This window comes from Oncorhynchus mykiss, chromosome 25 (genome assembly GCF_057628025.1).
Source record: "Oncorhynchus mykiss isolate SJ-2025 chromosome 25, ASM5762802v1, whole genome shotgun sequence".
Classification (NCBI taxonomy): Eukaryota; Metazoa; Chordata; class Actinopteri; order Salmoniformes; family Salmonidae; genus Oncorhynchus; species Oncorhynchus mykiss.
In genome coordinates this window covers 58,979,315-59,000,049 of record NC_143046.1, presented here as the reverse complement: position 1 = coordinate 59,000,049, position 20,735 = coordinate 58,979,315, and the positions used below count along the sequence as shown (strand labels likewise).

The 20,735-nt window shown below is 44.5% G+C and overlaps 2 protein-coding genes across 3 annotated transcripts in view; one reads left to right on the top strand and one right to left on the bottom strand.

Annotated features, from left to right (window-relative positions):
* The window catches only part of LOC110505367 (transcription regulator protein BACH2-like), a 50,571-nt gene that overhangs the window by 10,715 nt on the left and 19,121 nt on the right, over positions 1 to 20,735 (top strand). The window contains exons 1-2 of one of the 2 annotated variants that reach the window (XM_036962616.2): positions 8,100 to 8,429; positions 19,631 to 19,912. In XM_036962616.2, the coding sequence (XP_036818511.2) occupies positions 8,382 to 8,429; positions 19,631 to 19,912 (330 nt within the window). In that variant the 5' untranslated portion in view covers positions 8,100 to 8,381. Of the gene's footprint in view, positions 1 to 8,099; positions 8,430 to 19,630; positions 19,913 to 20,735 lie in introns of those variants that run through there. The other variant, XM_021584549.3, reaches the window with a different exon arrangement.
* Positions 11,582 to 20,735, bottom strand: part of ltk (leukocyte receptor tyrosine kinase) — a 172,063-nt gene continuing 162,909 nt past the window's right edge. The window contains exon 21 of the mRNA XM_090220640.1: positions 11,582 to 11,719. Within this exon, the coding sequence (XP_090076766.1) occupies positions 11,706 to 11,719 (14 nt within the window). The 3' untranslated portion in view covers positions 11,582 to 11,705. The remainder of the gene's footprint in view (positions 11,720 to 20,735) is intronic.

The following is a 20,735-nucleotide window of genomic DNA, read 5'->3' as shown; positions in this document are numbered from 1 at the left end:
GAGAGGAGTTAGACAGGAAGGCAGGCATGGAATCCTCACGAACCACAGGAAGAAACATAGGCAGGGCGAGAGAGAATGAGCTGGATTCTTGGAATGCACTTTAGCTGGGACTACATTCTACAGGCTGTCAGTCATTAACCAGCTGAACCCAGTGAACCTGAGTGGAGCTCTAAGGTTCTTCCTGGGAGCTAAGTTACACCGGCCAGCCGGCCAGTCAGACTCTATGACAGAGTCATGTGCTCCACGAGGAACGAGGGGTCATTGAGGGGGAAAACCACTCCAATCAAGGGAACAAAAACAAACACAGGTCATTGCTCTGGTCTGTTTGTTATGTTTGATCACTTAGTCAGCGGTTCGACCTGTTTCATTTTAATGTGGAAAGAACAGGGTTGTGCATTTCTCCTCACGCATTCTTATTCTAAAAATAATGTTATTGCAGCAGCTGTGGTAAATGTTGATAAGTTATTGAGTATTATAAACTGGGTGGTTCGAGCCCTGAATGCTGATTGGCTGAAAGCCGTGGTATATCAGACCGTATGTCACGTTCTGACCTTAGTTTGTTTTAGTATGGTCAGGGCGTGAGTTGGGGTGAGCAGTCTATGTTTGTTTTTCTATGTTGGGTTTTGAGTTCGGCTTAGTATGGTTCTCAATCAGAGGCAGCTGTCAATTGTTGTCCCTGATTGAGAATCATACTTAGGTAGCCTGGGTTTCACTTTTGGATTGTGGGTGTTTGTTTTCCGTTCCTTCGTTCACTTTATTGTTTTGTATTTCAGTGTTCAGTTCGTTTCATTAAATATGTCATCATGAACACTTACCACGCCACGCTTTGGTCCGATCCTTCTTCCACCTCTGAATGCCGTTACAGAAACACCCACCACAAAAGGACCAAGCAGCGTGGTAACGGGCAGCAGCAGCAGCAGCGATGTCAGGACTCCTGGACATGGGAGGACATTTTGGACGGCAAGGGTTGCTACACATGGGAGGAGATCCTGGCTGGAAGGGATCACCTCCCGTGGGAACAGGTTGAGGCAGCTAGGAGAGCAGAGGCAGCCGGAGAGAGGAGCCAGCGATTTGAGGGAACACGGCTGGCAAGGAGGCACGAGAGGCAGCCCCAAAAATTTACTGGGGGGGGCACACGGGGAGTGTGGCTAAGGCAGGTAGGAGACCTGCGCCAACTCCCCGTGCTTAATGTGGAGAGAGAGGGCGTTGTACTGGTCAGGCACCGTGTTATGCGGTGGAGCGCACGGTGTCCCCAGTACGCGTGCTTAGCCCGGTGAGCTACATCCCAGCTCCTCGTATCGGCCGGGCTAGAGTGGGCATAGAGCCAGGTGCCATGAAGCCGGCTCTGCGCATCTGGTCTCCAGTGCATCTCCTTGGGCCGGCGTACATGGCACCAGCCTTACGCATGGTGTCCCCGGTTCGCCAGCACAGCCCAGTGCGGGCTATTTCACCTCGCCACACTGGCCTGGCTACGGGAAGCATTCAACCAGGTAAGGTTGGGCAGGCTCGGTGCTCAACAGCTCCAGTGGGCCTGCACGGACCGGTCTATCTGGTGCCACCTCCACGCACCAGCCCTCCGGTGGCAGCCCCCCGCACCAGGCTGTATCTCCATCTCCGCCCTACAGGTGCTCCCGCCTGTCCAGTGCCGCCAGAGCCTTCCTCCTGCCTAGCACCGCCAGAGTCTCCCGTCTGTCCTGAGCCGCCAGAGTCTCCCGTCAGTCCTGAGCCGCCAGAGTCTCCCATCCGTCCTGAGCCACCAGAGTCTCCCGTCTGTCCTGAGCCGCTAGAGTCTCCCGTCTGTCCTGAGCCGCCAGAGCCGCCAGTCTGTCCTGAGCCGCCAGAGCCGCCAGTCTGTCCTGAGCCGCCAGTCTGTCCTGAGCCGCCAGAGCCGCCAGTCTGTCCTGAGCTGCCAGAGCCTCCAGTCTGTCCTGAGCCGCCAGAGCCGCCAGTCTGTCCTGAGCCGCCAGAGCCGCCAGTCTGTCCTGAGCCGCCAGTCTGTCCTGAGTCGCCAGTCAGCCAGGAGCCGCCAGTCAGCCAGGAGCCGCCAGCCAGCCAGGAGCCGCCAGTCAACCAGGAGCCGCCAGTCAACCAGGAGCCTCCAGAGCCGTCAGTCAGCCAGGCGATGCCAGAATCGCCCTTCAATCCGGAGCTGCCGGAGTCTCCCGCCTGTCCGGCGCTGCCGGAGTCGTCCTTCATTCCGGCGATGCCGGAATCCCCCGTCCATTCGGGACCCGTGGCTGGGGTCCCCAGTCCAAGGTCGGCGGCGAGGGTCGCCGCTCTAAAGAGGCCACGGAGGCGGGCTAAGAGGCAGACAAAAAATATGGTGAAGTGGGGTCCACGTCCCGCGCCAGAGGCGCCACTGTGGACAGATGCCCACCCAGACCCTCCCCTATAGGTTTAGGTTTTGCGGCCGGAATCCACACCTTTTGGGGGGGGGGGGGGGGGGTACTGTCACGTTCTTTGTTTTTGTCTTTGTTTTAGTATGGTCAGGGCGTAAGTTGGGGTGGGCAGTCTATTTTTGTTTTTCTATGTTGGGTTTTGAGTTCGGCCTAGTATGGTTCTCAATCAGAGGCAGCTGTCAATTGTTGTCCCTGATTGAGAATCGTACTTACAGTGCCTTGCGAAAGTATTCGGCCCCCTTGAACTTTGCGACCTTTTGCCACATTTCAGGCTTCAAACATAAAGATATAAAACTGTATTTTTTTGTGAAGAATCAACAACAAGTGGGACACAATCATGAAGTGGAACGACATTTATTGGATATTTAAAACTTTTTTAACAAATCAAAAACTGAAAAATTGGGCGTGCAAAATTATTCAGCCCCCTTAAATTAATACTTTGTAGCGCCACCTTTTGCTGCGATTACAGCTGTAAGTCGCTTGGGGTATGTCTCTATCAGTTTTGCACATCGAGAGACTGAATTTTTTTCCCATTCCTCCTTGCAAAACAGCTCGAGCTCAGTGAGGTTGGATGGAGAGCATTTGTGAACAGCGGTTTTCAGTTCTTTCCACAGATTCTCGATTGGATTCAGGTCTGGACTTTGACTTGGCCATTCTAACACCTAGATATGTTTATTTTTGAACCATTCCATTGTAGATTCTGCTTTATGTTTTGGATCATTGTCTTGTTGGAAGACAAATCTCTGTCCCAGTCTCAGGTCTTTTGCAGACTCCATCAGGTTTTCTTCCAGAATGGTCCTGTATTTGGCTCCATCCATCTTCCCATCAATTTTAACCATCTTCCCTGTCCCTGCTGAAGAAAAGCAGGCCCAAACCATGATGCTGCCACCACCATGTTTGACGGTGGGGATGGTGTGTGTTCAGGGTGATGAGCTGTGTTGCTTTTACGCCAAACATAACGTTTTGCATTGTTGCCAAAAAGTTCAATTTTGGTTTCATCTGACCAGAGCACCTTCTTCCACATGTTTGGTGTGTCTCCCAGGTGGCTTGTGGCAAACTTTAAACAACACTTTTTATGGATATCTTTAAGAAATGGCTTTCTTCTTGCCACTCTTCCATAAAGGCCAGATTTGTGCAATATACGACTGATTGTTGTCCTATGGACAGAGTCTCCCACCTCAGCTGTAGATCTCTGCAGTTCATCCAGAGTGATCATGGGCCTCTTGGCTGCATCTCTGATCAGTCTTCTCCTTGTATGAGCTGAAAGTTTAGAGGGACGGCCAGGTCTTGGTAGATTTGCAGTGGTCTGATACTCCTTCCATTTCAATATTATCGCTTGCACAGTGCCTCTTGGGATGTTTAAAGCTTGGGAAATCTTTTTGTATCCAAATCCGGCTTTAAACTTCTTCACAACAGTATCTCGGACCTGCCTGGTGTGTTCCTTGTTCTTCATGATGCTCTCTGCGCTTTTAACGGACCTCTGAGACTATCACAGTGCAGGTGCATTTATACGGAGACTTGATTACACACAGGTGGATTGTATTTATCATCATTAGTCATTTAGGTCAACATTGGATCATTCAGAGATCCTCACTGAACTTCTGGAGAGAGTTTGCTGCACTGAAAGTAAAGGGGCTGAATAATTTTGCACGGCCAATTTTTCAGTTTTTGATTTGTTAAAAAAGTTTGAAATATCCAATAAATGTCGTTCCACTTCATGATTGTGTCCCACTTGTTGTTGATTCTTCACAAAAAAATAAAGTTTTATATCTTTATGTTTGAAGCCTGAAATGTGGCAAAAGGTCGCAAAGTTCAATGGGGCCGAATACTTTCGCAAGGCACTGTAGGTAGCCCGGGTTTCACTTTTGGATTGTGGGTGTTTGTTTTCCGTGTTAGTGTTTGGTCCACACGGGACTGTTTCGGTTTTCGTTCGTTCACTTGATTGTTTTGTATTTCAGTGTTCAGTTCGTTTCATTAAATATGTCATCATGAACACTTACCACGCTGCGCTTTGGTCCGATCCTTCTTCCACCTCTGAATGCCGTTACACCATATACCACGGGTATGACAAAACATTTATTTTACTGCTCTAATTAGGTTGGTAACCAGTTTCTAATAGCAATAAGGCACCTCTGGGGTTTGTGATATTTGGCCACTATACCACGGCTAAGGGCTGTGTCCGAGCACTCTGCGTTGCGTCATGCTTAAGAACACCCTTAGCCGGTTACACTGGCCATATACCACACCCCCCCAGACCTTATTGCTTAAATAACCTCATGTTAATACAGTGCAATGCAATACAACATTGGATGTGAGATTGTGCCCTATGTGGTGGATATTACCCCTGTCTTTTTACATGATAATGCTTCCACATTCATTTCCATGTTTGTGGCTGAAAGAAGACATAGTTTGGTCTTTGATGTGAGGGATTAGTGTTTGTGAGCCTCAACGGTTCCGGGACAGATTATATAGTACAGTAGGAGGTAAATAAACAACCGCTTGGACATACTCGTAGGAAGTGACGCACCACCTTGCTTTTACCCTCCAATACGAAAACAAGCTTAGGTTCAAAACGCTACATCCTTCTACAACATGACTGAAATAGACATTTCAATAATTATTTGTAATCCTTTACTTGGAATGTTCACTGCAACACTGCAACAGACCCCATTGTCTTTTTTTGAGTTTCTTTGTCAGGTTAGAACTCTCACAAGCCCCTGCAGTACTGTCATACACATCCGATATGACAGATAATCCAATTTGAGAGGCCCAATAGAGATTGCCGTTACACATGCCTCTCTATGAATGTCTGACATATCTTAGGCAGCTGTGAATGTATTACAGATAATGATGAAGAAATGGCTGCTGTGTCACGTTAATTGGCTGCTGTGTCGTGTTAATTGCGATGTGAGAGGGGCACAATCTGCTCATTTTGCGATGGCATGAGACAGTGGTCTTTTGGGCTTGTATTAATATTCCCCATCATGTACCATTAACACTGATGGAGCTGTGGAGGCCCTGAGATCAGCTTCTTTTGGCGTAGTCTGATGACTTTGGTAGAGACAGCGATCATAGGGACCGTACCATATTTTAACGCGTAGGGTAGATGGATGCGAGATGTTGAAGATAGAGTTGTTAGTTTGATTGGACATTGTTGGGGAAGTACATTGGTCCACAACCTTTCTTTCTTACTTGTTTATATTGCCCATATCTCATTGGGTGGATTCCCAGCCTCTAACATTTGTGTTGGCACTAGATGCTCTACCATTGCATGACTCTACAGATGTGAGACATCCAATCATTTTTTGGGTGGTAACACCTGAGTTGATCAGAAACCCTAGAGTGTGCAAGATATGGAGACTGAAGCAAAAGACCCCAGGTCATAAATGATGTCAGCCACAGAGCAGAAAGAAGAGGAGAGTGGATGACTTCAATCAGGAAATGGACTTACATACAATCAAATGTACCCACAAATGGAAACTCCCTTGCTTGAGTGAGGACAGGTGTAATGTATACACACACCTTGTCACAGAAGGGCCAGTTGTTATCATCACTGTTCCTGTGAGAAGGGAGGATGAGAATACGGGGGGGGGGGGGGGGGGGGGATATTCGCTGCTTCTGCTAAAGCTAATGGGGATCCCAATAAACGAATAAACCAAGATGCCACTGAATATCTTTTCTTAATAATATCTCTTCCCAGCTGCATCCTGACATCCAGTAACCAGGCCACAGTGACTCAGTTTCTGGATAAAATTACAGCAATCAATACATTTTCTCTTTTGCAGGGCTAAAGTGTATCTTAAGTTCACATGTGTAACCTGAATGTTCTGTTGACCTCAATGCATGATTTGACACAAATATCTGAGTTAGGATTTGGTCCTTACAGAATACATTTCCAGAATCTGACAGAATATCTGCTGCGCTGTAAATAACAAACTTTCTGAGTAACAATTCAGATCATGTCATTGTGTACTGTATTATCTTGCTTTTTAAACAGGTAGATTTTCCTTTATGGAAACACTGTAGGTGTGGAACGACCCACACATGTGCTTTCGTTTTTCAGCTGCAGAGGATGTTAGTGTTAGCCAGTGAATGAAATATCCCACATGAAAGTGGTTGTCACAATTTTTCCTCTCTTTGTGACTCATTTGTCAACAGAGAGGTTTCACACCCTCGTGGTTATCAGTCAATCTCTTTTTACATGCATGTGGATTTTGTCCCCATACATCAATATCAGTTATCATAAATTGCATATAAGCAAAATTATTAAATACCCAGAGATATTTTGCCACGACTAGTCTTCAAGGATACAATTTTGGGATGTATTGATTATTGATTAATGCTGGTTGTTTGAGTGATGTTGTGTTTTCCATGTATGTTTTAGAGGAAGTGGAAACGGTGGCTGTTGGCCATCTCCATCCTTGTCTGACCTCTCAGAGGTGCCGGAGAGTCAAGTTCCATGTTTTTCATCTTCCTCTATGAAAGTACCTCAAAACCAGAATGTATTTAACAGAAAGTCACCCTGTGGTCTTGTCTCACACCTTCTCTCACTTCCGTCACAATTTTGGCCATTCATATCCTCCTGACTTTCACTGCTGTGATATTTCGCTAGGTCCTCCCTCACATTGACATTAAGGTATCGTTCCGTGTCATGGCTCCAAACCACATTTCCTCCCCCAGACTATTTCCACTTGATCTGAAAATGAATGCTATACTATGGAGGCGTGATAAACTGTGAAAGCATGTCGCTGTTGTTCCTGACCTGTACTGTTTTGAGCTTGTTAATCACAGGACGTTGCAGATATGAGTGGACCCCTGTTGGCATTTTTTTTTTAAATTGGGGGGGAAATGACAAATATTTGGTGTTTGACGTTTTCATATTTGTAAGTTACATTCCCCCACTCCCCCCCCCCCCTCTCTTTCGCTCATCTTTCTCTCCCACACACACACACACACCGGCTGTTGTGAGGTCGTCACCCAGCTCTGGGGTGAAACGTGATCAGCCACAGTTCTCCTGGTTTGCCGCCCGCACCAGCTTTCTCGCTCTGTTTCTACTAATCAGGCCTCTGTGTCTGAGGATCCAGCCAGTCGTTAATGGTCAGAGGCGGTATGGCGGGCGCTGAGGCTGCTGCCAAATTACCACCAGGGGGTATCACATGGCAGGGGGTCAGCCTTGATACAGACCCAGAGGAGACATGTAGTTCTTAGGGTTCACATAAAGCCTTTACAATCACTCCTGGATGACTTTGGTCATTTAAGCCACTCTGATGTTTTAGGAACCGTTGAATCTGAGATGTTTTTCATGTTTTCTCTGTTTGCGGAATTTTTCAACTGAAATCCTTGTGTGGTTACTGATACATTCTGAGAATGGTCTGTTTGTACTGACATGGCTATTGTCAAGCATTAAGCAGCCATTCAGACCCCCACACACACACACACAGACACACACACAGACACACACACGAACACACACATATATACACACACTCATCCATTCAACAGCCTAACCATGTTTGACCATGAATGAATGCTGGGCAGCCGTGTTAGTTCTCTACACACACTGACTGACTGCTGGGGGTTATTCCTGGCCAGAGCAACAGTGTACGTTTCTGTCACATGGACGCTCGGCTAGCTCTAAGCTGTGTGTTACCATTCTAAACTGGGCTGTGGTGGTGACTCACCCTGGGCTGGCTGGGCTCCGACCAACAAAGCGCTGAGCTGTGGGAAGTCGTGATTCACTCCTCCTGCTCCCTCCGCTTAGTTCACTTTAGTTTAGTTACCACCACACGCCCAAAATACTCTCCAGGCTACTACGACGTGACCGCGCTCCCCACTGACTGGCTGGCTAGCATGGACATACTGCTTTTCTCCAGCACCACCATGCATTTCTGCTGTTACCTATGGGGAATATCTGCTCTGGCCCACTGAGAGAAAGGGTTTACTAGGCCTAGGGTGCATTTAACTGGAGTCACTGACCCTGACATGGACTATAGAGAGACATTACGCCATTGCTCTGTAAAGGTTTCTGAGGTATGCACTGCATGACTCATGGTTGTGGTGGATGATAACTCTTTAGTGAGTGTGTTGTTGTCCTTTCATGGAGTGTCCACCATTACAAAGAAGTTGTTTTTGGGGAGAAAGAATGTGTGCAACCTTAAGTCGAATACAGCTGTGGAGTGGAGACCCAGCTATCTTGGGCTGACTAAGTTTGTGACCCACATTGTGGGTCCATTGTTTGTGCATGACTTTCCCTCAGAAAATGTATGCGTGTGCATGTCTGTGCGCTGAGGTAGCGAGCAAGGTGAAAGTGACTATTGATAGTCAATGGCCAGAGATGGGAGCCAACGTTCAATGTATCATGTCAGCGTCTAGAGGGGAGTAGATTTACACCACTACTACTACTGCACACACACACACACACACACACACACACACACACACACACACACACACACACACACACACACACTCAGTCTCCCTCTTTTTCCTTTCTCTCGCTGGTTCTTTCTCTCTATTCTGTAGTTAAATCATGAACTACTCATAATGAAGGATCTCTCCTCTCCGTGATGAATGAATTTCAGATGCCGTGTGCTCTAACCTAGTTCATCTGAAATGAAACAGGCCCTTTATTAAACAGGCTGGCTGTGCACAGGTCGACTCGCCCTTCAGTTGCGTCTCGAGTAACCCTTGAATATGCCATTTTCCTGTCTGGAGGGCCAGTGGGGAGCTCGTTTGCAGTAAATCTAATTTCACTTCACAATGCCTGGGTGACTTAGCCGTAAAGAAGATTGAGACTCGCACAAACAGTGTTAGGTATGACCTCAGATGACATACTGTATGTCATGGGTTTCACTGACCTTCTGAAAGTGAGATCTCCTAACCCTGATTCTAGAACAAAGAGGTTTTGTTAAACGCAGATGATGATGTGACTGGTGCATTTCCGTCCCAGCAGCCCTCAGGGGAAGGCCCCTGGTAATGGACCCTGTTGCCCAATTACTTTTGCTTTGGTCTTATGATGTTTCACCTAATGCCCCGTTTGATGACTAATTATAAAAACAAATGTGTTATATTTTCTTCCCCAATATGTGTTGGAACGAAAGAAGTCTGACATTGTTTTATTGATTTCACACATTGCCGTCGAGCTTGGCTTTGTGTGTTTTGGTCGAGGTAAACCTCACGCAAAACCCACTTTCATCACCTTCCTTTTCTTATTCTCTCTCACACACACTCCCAACGCACACACACCACACACATACACGCACACATTGTCGTGAGTTGAAAATAAGACATAATCAGGGCAGGAAGAACACAGGGTGGAGGGAAGTAGGGCATAGCAGTTGTCAGTGGTGAATAGTGTACTGTACATCACCACCAACATCGGCCTTCAAGTGGGAAGCCCTGAATTATTACTGTTTGTTAATTAATATTTCTCTGCCAGCCCAGAGGAAGACTGGGGCCCCACTCTCTGTGCTCTGTGCTAAATAATTCACAGCTAGTTGCTGATAATCCTGCTGGTTTACTTTCGATCACAAGGTTGTTTTCTTCCTCCTTCTCACTCAGGGGGCAGCCTTAGATGTGTTTTGATAGATGCCGATGGATTGAATATAGGCTAGCCTCACTTTAAACTACAAATGCCATGTTATAATATTGCACTAAATTACTCAAAAGTTTATGTGCATTCCCTGTGGAAACTCCAGGTCGAAACAGGGATAATATATAATAACATTTTATCCTAGAAAAATAAATGCACTGTAAAAACTGTGTTTTATTTCTTCTTTTGATTTGGTACTATGGGTAGGGTTGCAAAGCCACCGGTAATTTACTAAAATTACTGGAATCTTCACTAATTTTGCTAATTAGCAGAAAATCTATGGCAATCTATCGTAACTTTGGTCATTTATACTTGAATAACTTTTTAAATATATATTCATATATAGTATTCATTTTTTATATCAGTGTCTATATTGTCCACAAGTTTCTAGTAGATAGACCACGTGGTTCAAGAGAAAATAGCCTAATTAATGAAAAAAACATCAACAATGGCATTATTTTGCAACTCTTTCAACTATTGACTTTTTTCACAACTCCCACCATTTTGATGCCAAAACATTGACAACAAATACATATTGACATAGTAAAATAAATCAAAGTGTGTAAAACATTTTTTAAAGGATATTTCATGCTGAAACCCTCATATTGTGAAATTGTTAGATTACTTGTTAGATATTACTGCATGGTCGGAACTAGAAGCACAAGCATTTCGCTACACTTGCATTAACATCTGCTAATTAATTTGTATATGACAAATAAAATTTGATTTGATTAAATACCAATGGTATTCACTAAGTTTATGGTTCATATTTAGGATATGTTTAACATTATCATTTGTCATTAAATTTGTGATATTTCTTTTAATTATTTAATAATTTAATGTGATAAGGCCACACAGAGGGCCAGAGATAACAGACACCTGTGATAATCTGAAGGACCCAAAAGGGCCACTAAATGTCTTGTGATAGATTACATCAGCTGGGCTAGACAATCTGGACCCTCTCTTTCTAAAATTATCCGTTGCCATTGTTGCAGCCCCTATTACTCTCTTTTGTATCGTCTGAGATTCCTAAAGATTGGAAAGCTGCCGCGGTCATCCCCCTCTTCAAAGGGGGTGACACTCTAGACCCAAACTGTTACATACCTATCTATCCTACCCTGCCTTTCTAAAGTCTTCGAAAGCTAAGTTAACAAACAGATCACTGACCATTTCGAATCCTACCGTACCTTCTTCGCTGTGCACATCAGAAACGCTCAAGGTACTAAATGATATCATAACCTCCATCGATAAAAAACAGTACTGTGCTGCCGTCTTCATCGACCTGGCCAAGGCTTTCGACTCTGTCAATCACCGTATTCTTATCGGCAGACTCAAATCAAATCAAATCAAATTAATTTATATAGCCCTTCTTACATCAGCTGATATCTCAAAGTGCTGTACAGAAACCCAGCCTAAAACCCCAAACAGCAAGCAATGCAGGTGTAGAAGCACGGTGGCTAGGAAAAACTCCCTAGAAAGGCCAAAACCTAGGAAGAAACCTAGAAAGGAACCAGGCTATGTGGGGTGGCCAGTCCTCTTCTGGCTGTGCCGGGTGGAGATTATAACAGAACATGGCCAAGATGTTTAAATGTTCATAAATGACCAGCATGGTCGAATAATAATAAGGCAGAACAGTTGAAACTGGAGCAGCAGCACGGCCAGGTGGACTGGGGACAGCAAGAAGTCATCATGTCAGGTAGTCCTGGGGCATGGTCCTAGGGCTCAGGTCCTCAGAGAGAGAGAAAGAAAGAGAGAAAGAGAGACTTAGAGAGAGCACACTTAAATTCACACGGGACACCGAATAGGACAGGAGAAGTACTCCAGATATAACAAACTGACCCTAGCCCCCCGACACATAAACTACTGCAGCATAAATACTGGAGGCTGAGACAGGAGGGGTCAGGAGACACTGTGGCCCCATCCGAGGACACCCCCGGACAGGGCCAAACAGGAAGGATATAACCCCACCCACTTTGCCAAAGCACAGCCCCCACACCACTAGAGGGATATCTTCAACCACCAACTTACCATCCAGAGACAAGGCTGAGTATAGCCCACAAAGATCTCCGCCACGGCACAACCCAAGGGGGGGCGCCAACCCAGACAGGATGACCACATCAGTGAATCAACCCACTCAGGTGACGCACCCCTTCCAGGGACGGTATGAGAGAGCCCCAGTAAGCCAGTGACTCAGCCCCTGTAATAGGGTTAGAGGCAGAGAATCCCAGTGGAAAGAGGGGAACCGGTCAGGCAGAGACAGCAAGGGCGGTTCGTTGCTCCAGAGCCTTTCCGTTCACCTTCCCACTCCTGGGCCAGACTACACTCAATCATATGACCCACTGAAGAGATGAGTCTTCAGTAAAGACTTAAAGGTTGAGACCGAGTTTGTGTCTCTGACATGGGTTGGCAGACCGTTCCATAGAAATGGAGCTCTATACGAGAAAGCCCTGCCTCCAGCTGTTTGCTTAGAAATTCTAGGGACAATTAGGAGGCCTGCGTCTTGTGACCGTAGCGTACGTGTAGGTATGTACAGCAGGACCAAATCAGAGAGATAGGTAGGAGCAAGCCCATGTAATGCTTTGTAGGTTAGCAGTAAAATCTTGAAATCAGCCCTTGCTTTGACAGGAAGCCAGTGTAGGGAGGCTAGCACTGGAGTAATATGATACATTTTTTTTGGTTCTAGTCAGGATTCTAGCAGCCATATTTAGCACTAACTGAAGTTTATTTAGTGCTTTATCCGGGTAGCCGGAAAGTAGAGCATTGCAGAAGTCTAACCTAGAAGTGACAAAAGCATGGATTAATTTTTCTGCATCATTTTTGGACAGAACGTTTCTGATTTTTGCAATGTTACGTAGATGGAAAAAAGCTGTCCTTGAAATTGTCTTGATATGTTCTTCAAAAGAGAGATCAGGGTCCAGAGGAACGCCGAGGTCCTTCACAGTTTTATTTGAGACGACTGTACAACCATTAAGATTAATTGTCAGATTCAACAGAAGATCTCTTTGTTTCTTGGGACCTAGAACAAGCATCTCTGTTTTGTCCGAGTTTAAAAGTAGAAAGTTTGCAGCCATCCACTTCCTTATGTCTGAAACACATGCTTCTAGCAAGGGCAATTTTGGGGCTTCACCATGTTTCATTGAAATGTACAGCTGTGTGTCATCCGCATAGCAGTGAAAGTTAACATTATGTTTTCGAATGACATCCCCAAGAGGTCAAATATATAGTGAAAACAATAGTGGTCCTAAAACGGAACCTTGAGGAACACCGAAATTTACAGTTGATTTGTCAGAGGACAAACCATTCACAGAGACAAACTGATATCTTTCCGACAGATAAGATCTAAACCAGGCCAGAACTTGTCCGTGTAGACCAATTTGGGTTTCCAATCTCTCCAAAAGAATGGGGTGATCGATGGTATCAAATGCAGCACTAAGGTCTAGGAGCACGAGGACAGATGCAGAGCCTCGGTCCGATGCCATTAAAAGGTAATTTACCACCTTCACAAGTGCAGTCTCAGTGCTATGATGGGGTCTAAAACCAGACTGAAGCATTTCGTATACATTGTCTTCAGGAAGGCAGTGAGTTGCTGCGCAACTCAACAGCCTTTCTCAAATGACTGCCTCGCCTGGTTCACCAACTACTTCTCAGATAGAGTTCAGTGTGTTAAATCGGAGGGCATGTTGTATGGACTTCTGTCAGTCTCTATGGGGGTACCATAGGGTTCAATTATCGGGCCGACTCTTTTCTCTGGATATATCAATGATGTCACTCTTGCTGCTGGTGATTCCTTGATCCACCTCTATTCAGACGACACCATTATGTATACATCTGGCCCTTCTTTGGATACTGTGTTAACAAACCTCCAAACAAGCTTCAATGCCATACAACACTCCTTCCGTGGCCTCCAACTGCTCGATCGCTGCCCGCACATGCCCGCCCGACTAGCATCACTACTCTGGACAGTTCTGACTTAGAATATTTGGACAACCTCAAATATCTAGGTATCTGGTTAGACTGTAAACTCTCCTTCCAGGCTCATATTAAGCATCTCCAATCCAAAATTAAATCTAGAATCGACGTCCTATTTCATAACAAAGCCTCCTCCACTCACGCTGCCAAACATACCTTCGTAAAACGGACTATCCTACCAATCCTCGACTTCGGCGATGTCATTTACAAAATAGTCTCCAACACACTACTCAGCAAACTGGATGCAGTCTATCACAGTGCCATCCGTTTTGACACCAAAGCCCCATATACTCCCCACCACTGCGACCTGTGTGCTCTCGTTGACTGGCCCTCGCTACATATTTGTCGCCAGACCCACTGACTCCAGGTCATCTCTAAGTCTTTGCTAGGTAAAGCTCCGTCTTATCTCAGATCACGGGTCACCATAACAACATAACACCATAGCACACGCTCCAGCAGATACAGTGCCTTGCGAAAGTATTCGGCCCCCTTGAACTTTGCGACCTTTTGCCACATTTCAGGCTTCAAACATAAAGATATAAAACTGTATTTTTTTTGAGAAGAATCAACAACAAGTGGGACACAATCATGAAGTGGAACGACATTTATTGGATATTTCAAACTTTTTTAACAAATCAAAAACTGAAAAATTGGGCGTGCAAAATTATTCAGCCCCTTTACTTTCAGTGCAGCAAACTCTCTCCAGAAGTTCAGTGAGGATCTCTGAATGATCCAATGTTGACCTAAATGACTAATGATGATAAATACAATCCACCTGTGTGTAATCAAGTCTCCGTATAGATGCACCTGCACTGTGATAGTCTCAGAGGTCCGTTAAAAGCGCAGAGAGCATCATGAAGAACAAGGAACACACCAGGCAGGTCCGAGAGACTGTTGTGAAGAAGTTTAAAGCCGGATTTGGATACAAAAAGATTTCCCAAGCTTTAAACATCCCAAGGAGCACTGTGCAAGCGATAATATTGAAATGGAAGGAGTATCAGACCACTACAAATCTACCAAGACCTGGCCGTCCCTCTAAACTTTCAGCTCATACAAGGAGAAGACTGATCAGAGATGCAGCCAAGAGGCCCATGATCACTCTGGATGAACTGCAGAGATCTACAGCTGAGGTGGGAGACTCTGTCCATAGGACAACAATCAGTCGTATATTGCACAAATCTGGCCTTTATGGAAGAGTGGCAAGAAGAAAGCCATTTCTTAAAGATATCCATAAAAAGTGTTGTTTAAAGTTTGCCACAAGCCACCTGGGAGACACACCAAACATGTGGAAGAAGGTGCTCTGGTCAGATGAAACCAAAATTAAACATTTTGGCAACAATGCAAAACGTTATGTTTGGCGTAAAAGCAACACAGCTGAACACACCATCCCCACTGTCAAACATGGTGGTGGCAGCATCATGGTTTGGGCCTGCTTTTCTTCAGCAGGGACAGGGAAGATGGTTAAAATTGATGGGAAGATGGATGGAGCCAAATACAGGACCATTCTGGAAGAAAACCTGATGGAGTCTGCAAAAGACCTGAGACTGGGACGGAGATTTGTCTTCCAACAAGACAATGATCCAAAACATAAAGCAAAATCTACAATGGAATGGTTCAAAAATAAACATATCCAGGTGTTAGAATGGCCAAGTCAAAGTCCAGACCTGAATCCAATCGAGAATCTGTGGAAAGAACTGAAAACTGCTGTTCACAAATGCTCTCCATCCAACCTCACTGAGCTCGAGCTGTTTTGCAAGGAGGAATGGGAAAAAATGTCAGTCTCTCGATGTGCAAAACTGATAGAGACATACCCCAAGCGACTTACAGCTGTAATCGCAGCAAAAGGTGGCGCTACAAAGTATTAACTTAAGGGGGCTGAATAATTTTGCACTCCCAATTTTTCAGTTTTTGATTTGTTAAAAAAGTTTGAAATATCCAATAAATGTCGTTCCACTTCATGATTGTGTCCCACTTGTTGTTGATTCTTCACAAAAAAATACAGTTTTATATCTTTATGTTTGAAGCCTGAAATGTGGCAAAAGGTCGCAAAGTTCAAGGGGGCCGAATACTTTCGCAAGGCACTGTATATCTCACTGGTCGTCCCCAAAGCCAACACCCCCTTTGGCCGCCTATCCTTCCAGTTCTCTGCTGCCAATGACTGGAATGAATTGCAAAAATCGCTGAAGTTGGAGACTTATATCTCCCTCACTAACTTTAAGCATCAGCTATCTGAGCAGCTTACCGATCTCTGCAGCTGTACTGTACATAGCCCATCTGCAAATAGCCCATCCAACTACCTACCTCATCCCCATATTGTTTTTATTTACCTTTTTGCTCTTTTGCACACCAGTATTTCTACTTGCACATCCTCATCCGCACATCTTTCACTCCAGTGTTAATTTGCTAAATTGTAAGTACTTTGCTACTATGACCTATTTATTGCCTTACCTCCTTACTCCATTTGCACACACTGTATATATATTTTTCTAATGTGTTATTGACTGTACTTTTGTTTATCCTATGTGTAACTCTGTGTTGTTGTTTTTTGTCGCACTGCTTTGCTTCATCTTGGCCAGGTCGCAGTTGTAAATGAGAACTTGTTCTCAACTGGCCTACCTGGTTAAATAAAGATAAATATCTTTATTTAATAAATAAATAAAAAACATAAAATCATTGAAAGTTACCAAAATTCTAGTAGTTTACTGGTAAACATAGAAAGTTCGCAGTAATATAATCCTCCCTTTGCAACCCTAACTATGGAAGATGATGTGGATCGATGTGGCATTCCTTTGAGTTGAGCTTCTGAGGCTAACCCATTGAGATCCGAGTCTCATTCACAACGGTGCCCTGATCACAGTAACGGAAAAATCCTAAATACGATATGAAACAAAACAGCGATCAATACAATGTACAATTTTATAAGAAAAACAATGACATTTCTCAGCTACTAGGACCTCAATCAATACTTTAGTTTGCCCTAGTGGCACCAGAACATCCAATTGTAATGAGTTTTGTAAATCGTTCCAGCAGTGAGGTGCCTTAAAACTAAAAGAGGATTTACCTAATTCGGTGGACACCCGAGGAAGCTCAGGAGTTAACCAACACTGTGAACGGGTTTGGTAGCTAATGTTTTTATACTTCAACAATGAAGTTAGGTAAGTGCCTATCACAGCTGTGCTATCTAGTGCTGAGCTTGTTCATTTGAACAGACGGCAGAGACAGTGAGACCCAGAGGAGCCGTTCAATATTTAATTGTTAATTGTTGTCACTGATACTGTACAGCTTCATAAAGTCATCTACAAAGGAGACTTAGGGAGACCCTCCCACAGTGCCCTTTGTTAATGTGTTTGTTCATTGCCTTTATAATGTCACACACACGCACGCACACACACAGTTCCTCACTGCGTCGTTGCTCATAATAATAGTGTTGTATCACCAGCTGATTATTTCATTCTGAAAGACGAATTCTCTTCCTCTTTGTTAGTCTGTTGTACTCTAAAATGACAACTGATATTTATCTCTGAGTTGATGTCTGATTTTGCCTACGCAACCTCTGTGTACACTGTAGCCTATCACAATGTAGTCACCTACGGGCAAATCAAGGCAAAACAGTCCTACAGCACTTTCTATCCTGTGTATACCCCGCCAACCTCAATTCACGTCCTGTTTATTTCACCCAACTAGCTCTACCCTCAGTCTGAACCAGTCAAAGCTCAATTATTTCCAATATGATCCCAGAACTGTGACATGCTGAGAGTGGAACGAGAAGGGATGAGAAGGAGGGGTGAGCAGGGGGATATGCTCTCCTCCCCTGGCTCTCGTCAAGCATTAACAGTTGGACTCCCAGAAGCCTGGAGTAATGATTATACAGTTAGCTGCTTGTCTGTCTAGAAGCTGTCTGTCTGGCAGACAAATATGATGTCGAAATATGTCATCCACACACAACAGACAACATGATGAAACGACCTGCAACGGCTTGTTTACAGAAACAGACTGTTTTTTTTTTTTATTCATCTGTTGTTATTGGTGAGTTAATGAATTGGACTTTGAAGATCAAGTGTCAAACATAAGAACGATAGCTCGTCTAATTTACAAAGGTATGTCATGTGGTTGCTAGTCTAATTCGCAAGGTATTGTAAGGGTATTGACACTGGTTTGAAGTTATGGCTCATTTCCATAGATATATCGGTGTATTAAAGATAACGCGGGAAGGTTGTGGTTGTCCTGTAGATGAGCAGAGAGATATGGAAGGTGTGGAAGATTAGGCCATGGAAAGGGAACAAGCTCTTTGTCTGTTTTTGTCCTCCTTGTTTTTGTCCTCCTTGTTGTTTTGTCCTCTACATTATTCAAACCGTTAAAAAGAGAAGATGGTTCTGTTCTACTGCTGGCCTGCTTAGCTCACAGAGACTACGAATGAAATAATCTATGGACTAGGGCAATCAATCTGTTCAATCAAGACCAATTAATGGCATCACGCGTATTACTGTAATAGTACTAGTCAACACTGCTCTGAAAAATACAGTATTTTGACATGGGGGAAAATATCAATGTCGAAATGTATATTCTGTAATAACTAAAATATTATGAGGAGAGGGACACCAAAGTGTCTTATTAACAGTGTTTGCAAGCATCGCCGTTTATTTATCGAGCTACAAAGAAAGGGAATATTATGATGCTACTGTGAGCCTTTTCTCCCCTAGTCATAAAGGTAACCTGAGGGCAAATAGTAGATGATTTAGAATTCTGAGAAGATTCCCCCCCTGGAGTCTGTTCCTCTGCAGCAGGCCCCTGGCTCCAGGCTCTGCACATTAAAACACCGTGACTCAGCAGAAAGAAACCCCTCCAAGCATGATGAGTCCACACACACCACACACTCCTGGGCTCAAATAGACAGACTGCAGCCTCAGCTGTCTGTAGGGCTGCAGGAGCTTTAAGTGCTCCAGTGTTGAGATGAGCACAATGAAAAATGCCTCCGCATTGAACCATTTTGAATCAATGTGGAACCATACTGAGTGACGCTACCTTAGACTTCCTGCACATAACATATTTATTTTCGATGCTTTTATTGTCACATCATATGATTTCCAATGTGCTTTACATTTTTTTTTTTTTTTTTTTACAATTAACGCTCAATCATTGTTGTCTGTAGCGCGCTAGAGCCCTTAACTAATGTCATCGTTGTCCTTTCCTAGGTATCAGCACAACAAGATAATGCTGTTTGTGCTGTAGGCTAGTAATCTCAAATCGCCATGACCGTCTGAGCTATGAATGTGGGTCAAGAGAGACTAGTCCAGAGACTACATGTGTATCCTATTAGGAAAATCACGGGATATATGTCAGGTTTGTCTTGCAGAGGTGTTGAATCCAGGATTCTCTGTTGAAGCTAGTGGCGAAGAGGTAATAAAAACACATTTGAGGTATGTCATTACTGTGGTATGTCCCCCGTCTAACTGAACACCTGAACAGAATGAAAGTTTGTGCGCTTGTGCGTGCATGCACGTGGGCACGTTTGTACGTGTATGGAGGAGAGAGACAGCGTTTTCTGTTCTCCATATTTGTAGAAGAAAGAAAGAAAAAAAGAAACCTCAGAGAAATGAGGTCCTTTGCATCCTTTGGGTCCATTGACTGTGTATCCAACAAACATCTTGTCTGTGTGTTGTGTTCTCTGCAGGACGTGAGCAGGATGTCTGCGGATGAGGGGGCTCGTGCCCACGTCAGGTCCGGGGATGCTCCCATGTACGTGTATGAGTCGACGGTGCACTGTGCCAACGTGCTGCTGAGTCTGGAGGACCAGCGGCGGCAGGACATCCTGTGTGATGTGACAGTGGTGGTGGAGGGGACGGAGATCAGGGCCCACAGGGCCGTCCTGGCAGCCAGCAGCAGATACTTCCTACAGGTGCTGCTGGGACACACACACCCCGAGCAGGAGCCAATCATCAGCCTGTCTGACAAGGTGGGTAATGACCAATCATGTACATGTATATGTATGTCTAACAGCCCTTAGAAAGCGCTAATAACTTGACTTGAAAGACTTTATGCACCCCTGGGCGTGGCCGTTTTATACTGTTACAATGTATTATTACACAGCCCTTCCATTACATTCAGATACCTGCAATAGAGTGGTAAAAATGAAGTGTCAGTCAAAGAGAGAGACAAGAGAGAGAGAGAGAGAATCTAGACTTATTGAGTACTCAAAATTCATGATCTTTTGTGTCTGTGTGAGTCAGAGAGAGAGAGAGTCAGATAGAGACAGGGAGGCGGCCGAGTAGCTTGCTCAGGTGTCACACTGAAGCATTCCAATAGCTTGTTTACCTAGTGTTGGAAGGATTCCTGAAAACCCTGTGTGAATTTTCAGAATCAGTGATACGTTATCTTTCCGCCGTTTCCGCCACTATATCTAATTGCGGGCGGAACAGCCCCGGCCCACATCCCAGTGGCTGCCATTAGCATATAATGTCCTAGATCTGTCAATGTGATTATCTATTTGACTCTACCTCATATAGTAATCACTATCAACGACTGAACCACTTCTTCACATGTCAAAATCCATCCTCTAATGACTAGAAAGCATGGCTTATTTCAGTTTTGGTTTGTTTAAAAAATATATATATCTTAAATTCAAGTTTTTACACATTTTGCAATCATAAATAATTCACATGAATACAAATCAACTTTCACATCAATACATTTAAGATCATAATGACATAGCATGGTTTACAGATGTAATAGTTTCCACAGAGATGTTTTCTTCTTCTTGTTTTTACTTTCATTTTGCT